We start from the raw sequence: 7,690 nt of genomic DNA on the forward strand, positions 1-7,690 counted from the left end.
AGTGAGTGAGTGAGTGAGTGAGTGAGTGAGTGAGTGAGTGAGTGTGAGAGAGTTGGGCTCTCCCAGCAGCTGTGTGCAGAGGGGAAAACGGGCTGGGCCTGCGCTCACATGGAGACTTTCCCTCACTCCGCCGCATAATGAATTGCTCCCAAAACGGTCAAGACACACAAAAGAGCCCGGCGACCCTTCCCATCCCCGAAATCCAATTTGTCAAGGCCAGAGAAAGGAGAGCGCGGAATCAAAGGTCCGGAGTGGCCATTAATCCTCACCACGCGGCTTTGTCCTCCGGACAGTTCCGATATTTTCACTGACAAATCCACTGTATAATTCCTCCATAAATCCTCACCCTTCTCCATTCAGGTTTTTTTTTTCTTTGGCCATACTTTAAATCTACTTGGCTGCCATTCTTACGGCTTCTACTTACTTCAAAGGGCTCCTATCCCCTCCTCTTCCTCCTCCTTTTTTTTGTCCTTAGTGTGAACAAAAGGAGCAGGAAAGTTTTGAGGACTTGTTAACTTCTATTGACTCTCGGCGTGTGCCGGGTTGAGATCGGGCAGGTACTGAAAGGGAAGGACCAGCAGCAGTAGGAGAGAGAGAGGGAGAGGCAGAAAAAAAACACATTTTCCCAGCTCACGCGCACACAAGCGCGCGCACACACACTTGTGGTTTTCTTGTCTCCTTGTACAATGCGTTCAGCTGTTTTATTCTGCACTTTGACAAAGACAAGGAGGGAATAATCATTGCATGATTTTAATAATCCCCATCGGATAATATAAGTTGCAATTTATTTCGACTTCAAGATCGATCATCGGCTGGTTTCCGAAATGTAAATAACTGTTGTATAGACTTTTTCAAGAAGGCATTTTAAAATCGGCACCATTGCGATGTGAACGGACCATGTAGTAAATAGAAAAGTGTTTAAATGTAACAAATTTACTGTTTGGACATATTTTCTAGTGATTTCAACAAATATTTAAAACTAGGAGAGGGAAAAAAAAATCAGGATTAGCCATTAGGAGAGTGACACAGAGACTCGATTGACAAATTAATTGGTTGATGGATCGATTTGTTTTTGCAATTAACTTCTGAACAAAAAAAATCCTGGGAGCTGGGAGAGCCACTTAGTTGATTTATTTATATATTTGCTTCTTCTTTTTTTTTTGCAGGTTCTTGCATGGTGAGGTGAGAGGTTTTATCGAAAAATATTCGTGGAAGAGAAAAGATTAAATGACCGTAGTTTCGACATCAACACGTGGCCTTCAAAGGAGGATTTCCGATATAAAAATTTCCGTCAGAGCAACTGCTTACTCTGTTTAGTTCTTGAAACTATGAGTTATTTATTTATTTATTTATTTATTTATTTATTTATTTATTTATTAAAAAGCCACTTATTCGGAAAGAAAATGATGATAATCAAAGTGTAATTAAGATGAGAACGTGTGATTTAAGGGTTTGTTGTCGGGTCAGAGAGGAGCAACAACAACCTGTAGGCGGTCAGTCCAGACCATGCCTAAACTGACCTCTGACCTCTCCACTCTGGCCTCCCAATTAAAGTAAAACCTACTGAGAAAACCAGACTGGAGGAACGACAGACACTACACACTGTAAAAAACGACTTTGGAAACGTGTTACATTGTAGTCATTTAAATATGGTAACAATTCCTACACAGTAAAAAATGCTGGGTTATTTTCATAACCCAATTTCTGGGTTGGGTCAAAGGTTGGGTTAGTTTGACCAAATATTGGGTCAAAATTCATAACTCAAGAGTTGGGACAGAAATTTACCGGAAGTCTACAGCTTGAACACTTATGTTGGGTCAGGGGTTGAGTAGATTTACCCATCGGTTGGGTTAAAGATGAAACTTGGAAGAAGCCACGCCCCTCTTCACAAGCCTCCATTTACAACAAGATACCAAAAACATTTTCACAAATGTTGGTTCATTCATGTGTGCTGCATAAAATGGCTGATGTATTTACATGAGTAAAAGTAAATGGTACAAGCCTTGCAGTTGAGAACATTTCTGAGTTTGGATCATGAATTTAAGAAGTGGCTCTTTAGTTTGGCTGTAAATCTTAAAGTTGCTCTTGTAAGGACAGTCCTTGCCAACGAATGTCTTATCAGTGTCCGTCACAAAGGCTAGCCTTATTCATATATAATTTTATGCTCTAATTGCATCCGCTATTTTTTGTTGTCTGTTTCTGCAACTAAAATTGACATTTAAATTGACTTATTTCACCATCTTTCAGCTGCTAAATGTACATCTTACATCTTTTTTTTTAATTCAGAAAAATCGATTACAGCCTAAAAGAAGTATGCACAGTAACAAGTTGTGTTTAATGGTTAATTCAATTTTTATGTATAAATGAATTCAGAAAAAGAAAAAAAAAATCTATCGCCATATCTTATTTATCTAAAAGCGAGCCTTTGTCAGATTGTCCATTCTCCTCCCTGCGCCCTTTCAAAAACCATCCGAACGACACGCGAACAACCTCGTCAATGGGCGCAATGTTTGCGCCCGGCTGAGCGGAGGGGTTATTTATTAATGCCCGGCCTTTTGCGACTGGTTCCCATCCCATGCGTCCCGCACCTTACTCCACAGTGAAATTAATTAATCTCCTAAAGAAGGGGGCGGAGGGTGAGAGGATAGGAGGAGAACAGAGAGAGAGAGAGAGAGAGAGAGAGAGAGAGAGATTTCCCTTCTGTTTTGCGGAGAATCCTCTGTGGTGAATCCCCGTCGCACAGTGCGCCTTGGAGCCCCGAGGAGCGGCCAAAAGACTCGGTGTGAGAGTGAAGGCAGCATTGGGAGCAAATGGGATGGAAAATTAAATGAAATTAAATGGCCTCACCAGGGGTATTGTTCATCCTCTCTTTTATTAAAAAAAGACATTAATTACATGCTTGGATCTTTATTCGGGAACAATATTGTGGAGTCAATTAAATGCGCTTCTATATGCAGGAGCTCAATCTCTTTAATGAACTTAAATAACGATCTGAGAGAAGAATCGGAGCTGGGAGAAGGAGGGCGACGTTTTTATGGGCGGCTCTGTCCACTCCGGCCAGCTCCCCCCCACGATTTTTTTTTTTTTAAGGGGGAGGGGAATTCATCTGTCTAAACGGTGGGGCTCGCTGATTTAACTGGTTGGCCCATTAATGAGCCATGAATATAGAGGAACAACCTGCCTGCAAAGCAACGCGGTAAATACAGACCGCAATGCCCCACCAGGGATCTCCATTCAGACTCCGTGACTGCGGGGCCTTACTTCACTTGTGCCAAAGGTTCACCACCAACAACAACCACCTCTCCTGTTCCGCCTTTATTGGCCTTCCATTTGAGACCTTCCTGAGCCGCAGGAGAGAAAACACATTTTTTATGTCGACCCCATAAACTTTTCTCTATTCAGGACGTTGGAAGGGCCCAATCATTGTCCCAGTTTACAGCGCGGCCCGTTTCCCACGTTGCAGAGATCCCTCCGCGTTTGTCCCAGAATCGGTTTATTTGCCACACATCTATTTCCCTGCATTGAAGCGAAGAAAACCTAAATCTTCGGTGTTTTCGAACAACCAGAAGTTATTATCGTTCGCTTCAGATGTAGGAAAAGAGAAGAGAGATGGGTGGAGGTGTTGGGTGGGAGAAGGGGTGGGGATTACACCACTTTGGTCTGGCCAGATTTTAATCAGTATTTCTGAAATTATGTACATTTAACGGTGAAAAAAAAATCACTCGGTTTTATAATCACGTTGTTTCTATTGCATTGTGTATCCTCCTTTGTTAAACAAGATAAATTGCAACATTAAACATTAAATGGTTATGAACTTTCATACACTTTTATACTGTCTGCAACAATGAATGGCAACGTTTGACAGAATCAATATTCATACAAAATATTTAGAATTTATTATCAAAAAAGTAGCTGTTATTCAAATTAAACCATTGTTGAGCATTGTATTTCCAAACTAAAACACTTCATTAAGACAATAAATATATATGTTTTGGAATAAAAGTGTTAATAAAAGTTCTTGTAACAATGAGGCATACTAGCAAGCTTGACTTTAGTGTTAGCATAATCTAAGTTATCTAAAATGATATGCTCTGTGCTAGCTGTTAAAACAATTTTTTCCCTTAGATTCACAAACTAATAGCCTTTTAGAAATTCAAATTCAGCTGCTAATACTCAATACTGTTCAAAATATTAATTTTATAGCATACCTTGCTAGCAAGTTTGACTACAGCTTTTTGCACTGATGTTAAACATGTTAAAGATTTATGCAAAATTGCTTCAACACTGACTTGTTACAGTCCTTAAATTTGACTAAGTTGATATATTCTTTGTTAATTCAACTCACATTTTGCCTTACTGTTTCCTAGCACACGCCAAACAACAACATGGTGGTTGTCACCAAGATATATATATTTTTTTAATTAAAGAGGTTTGACTTTAGCTTTAGTGCTTTCACTGGACGGGTTAAAGCTTAGATGTAAACTTTCATTTTGCTCCATCAGGTTTCTCAAGCACGACTTTGAAGCTTTGCTAAAATTTTAAGCATTTTAATGACAACTATTTCATAGCAATTATTAGTCTGTGAAAGATTCCTTTTCACAGAATACTGTAAAAAGTCTGGCTTTAGGATCACTGCTAACGCTAAGCTAGTCAAAGCTATAACTTATACCTAAAATACGGGACACAATACGGGAAAGTTGGCAATGCTATGTAATAAGGTTTTGCTCCGACACAGAAGCATTCACAACCATAAGTTTTATGGCAGTTCTTAACGCTTAATTGACCCATGTGAATGTATCACTCACCTCCTGACTGCACATAATTGAAAAAACACCTGACAACAATTTATGATAGAATTGTAGAGTCTCTGAAATTAGCCAGTGTTTGACCTGAATTATTATTGATTAAAGCATTGCACACCAATAGGCTTAATTGAAATCTTAATGGCACATTATTAAACACCCACATATAGTTTCTTTTTAATAGTGCATTGAACCCAAAGCATTGACTTAAAGATGTTTTGCTCCCTGGGAATCCTGGGGAAAGATGCAGCCTGCGCCCCGCAGGAGCAGACCAGCTGCCTGGGTGCGGGTGGGACATTAGCGACGCGTTTGAATAGTAATTATGCTTGTATGGGACTCCCACCAGATGACATGATTGGGATTTTAAGGCCAGACTAATATTCAAAATCGCATTAGAGAGCGGCCGAGTAAACGTCACCTGATTCAGCGCTGTTCATGCGTGATGTCATTCAGAATGCCTCCCCTCTCTCTGTTATTTTTTTCCTCCTTCTTCTTCATCGCCTCCTTGAAGTGGGCTGCACCGCTTTGGCATTCAAAGTCTGAACAAAGTTCCTCACTTAAGGCCGCTTCCTCTCGCATGAGGAGACGCGGATAAAGACGCGTGAGAAGTTGCGTGAATTGATATGTTTCGGTGTTTCCTTATAAATTCATACCTTTTCTCACTCGAGCGCCTCAGAAAGCAAGTGTCACTCAGGCCGATTCTCTCTGCTGTCCGGCGCATTTAGCGGCGGGCCCATTTAAAGGAGTTCGTTCCTAAGGCAAATTGTATGCAGGCATGGCTGCCGGTGAATGGAGCGGCGTGTCAGCCGACCCTAATTGGGGGATTTTTTTTTTTTAAAGTCACCCAAAGCATGTCCACAAAGTGACAGAAAATGGCTGGTTTCAAAGAGAAGTCTCAACTTTTGCCCTCTTTGGAGAATATTCTAAGTAAATCCGCATGTTTCTCATGGGGATGGAGGTTATTGACCCAGCTGGGACTTTTGGGTTGTTTCTGCAACCTAAAAGTGAGAGCAAAACAAACTCCAGTGGCAAAGAGCACGTTTAGAGACATGCTGCTTTGACTTCTGTGTGACTGATTGGGTGTGTGATGAAAAAAATACATTGACCAGAATTAAGAATTTACGCTTGGAAATAACAGTCCTTATTGTTTCAGGGTTATATAGAGAGAGACTTATCTATACTAAAATTATGATTACAAACGTTCGAACGCGTTCTATGAAAAGATGCATGAGAGGAGAGCTGTGCGCAAAAAAAAGTGACAATTTGCGTCCTAGACAAAGCACCACGGAGAGCTCCATGCACGCAAGCACGCACACTCTGTTTACTTAGTCGCATCACTTACATTAAAGCGACGTCTCACTCTGTAATTTTGTAACCCAGACCGGTATTGTTGTTTTTGGACGTCCTTCGGGTTGGCTGCACACCGCACTCCTAATACGCTGCAACAAAATGTTATCTAATGGCTGCACCGTCCACAGACTCCTCATTATGCGGGGCCTGTATGCGCGACTGACAGTTCTGGGTTCAAACTAATTGACTCATCAGAGTTCAGGTGGGGTGAGCTTGTGGAAGTGACGCATGAGTGAAGTATGCAGGCTAATCTTGCAAATGATTTCCATGCACATGCAATGGATCAAACAGTGCAGTTTTAATGTGCTCCGTATATCTGTCTTTAAATTATGGCAAGCCCATAAGGCAACAAATAATGTTAATTTAAAACTAGGCATATTCAAGAAGGATGAAACAACTTAAAAACTTCTTTAAAAGTAAAGCTTATTTTGAGTTATTTATTGATTTAATAATGTGAACTAACTTTGATTGGCTTAGCAATCACGAAACTAAGGGGATTTTATGTATAAAAATATAATAATAATAATCAAACTGCGACAAATTAAAAGTGATTTTAGGGTGACGGTTGGTTGGTTGTATGTGGGTAGAGGTGGACTTTACTGAAGTTGGACCACAAAACCCAATCCTGTTTGTGACTCCATGCGATCTTGGGCAGGCTCTGATTTAAATAGAATATAAAATAAAATAAAAATAAAAATTGTAATTGAATAATCTTTGTTTATATCTAGCGTGTGATTAAACTAAAAGTATTAAATGTTCTTTTTAAGATAATTTCTTTACAAACACATTTTTTTTGCAAATAGCCCCCTCCCCCGACAATGCCTAGAATAAAAAAAAAAACATAAACCTTTTTTTCTTTTTCTTCTTTTTTTTTGTCATTGTACAGTTTTAGAATCAAACATGAATTCTGCTTTTACGTGATTTTGATGATTTTAAAAATAAGTAAATAAATAAATGAATGACAGCCAGAGAAATCTCCCTCCGCCCTAACATTGATCGTCTAGCTCTTGAGGTTTGTTGCATTTCTCCACTCTGTGTCCCCGGAGCCGGACGCTAAGCGTGTTTGGCACATGGCGCCCAGATCCAATCTCTCCCAATCAGCAGCAGGAAAAGAAGGTGTGGATGTGGATGGAATGAGGACAGAAAACGGCTGTGAGCCGTCACTTCTCACGGCCCGGGATTTGACTGACTGATTCTTCAGCCCACCGGGAAGTGTCAGGACGTCCCCCCGCGACCCTCAGGTGTCTCTGGTCGCGTCTGTCTGCTCCCTCGCAACTTCCTCACCCTTTATCAATCCACAGCCTCATGCAGCGCTTTGCTGAAGTACTCACACACCTTGTGTACTTCTTGAGTACTACTTGTTTACTTATTTGTAAGGACGAGAGGATAGATTTAGCAAGTTGATGGTTGTAACATGACCAGTTGTGAAATTTTTTTAAATGATTTACATAGCTTTGCAAAAGCACTGTATCTCTTTATGTTTAAAAAATTATCACCACTCGGTCAATTCACTAAACAGCCTTCTCGGTCCTGAACCA

At 40.4% G+C, this 7,690-nt stretch overlaps 1 protein-coding gene across 1 annotated transcript in view; it reads right to left on the reverse strand.

The window, feature by feature from the left end:
• Nucleotides 1-7,224, reverse strand: part of prdm13 (PR domain containing 13) — a 14,517-nt gene extending 7,293 nt beyond the window's left edge. Inside the window, exons 1-2 of the mRNA XM_007570625.1 lie at nt 7,174-7,224; nt 6,145-6,258 (exon numbers count right to left, since the gene is read on the reverse strand). Of these exons, the coding sequence (XP_007570687.1) occupies nt 6,145-6,258; nt 7,174-7,224 (165 nt within the window). The remainder of the gene's footprint in view (nt 1-6,144; nt 6,259-7,173) is intronic.
• Nucleotides 7,225-7,690: the final 466 nt, after the last annotated feature.

The sequence above is a fragment of the Poecilia formosa genome, unplaced genomic scaffold, assembly GCF_000485575.1.
Source record: "Poecilia formosa unplaced genomic scaffold, Poecilia_formosa-5.1.2 Scaffold0, whole genome shotgun sequence".
NCBI lineage: Eukaryota > Metazoa > Chordata > Actinopteri > Cyprinodontiformes > Poeciliidae > Poecilia > Poecilia formosa.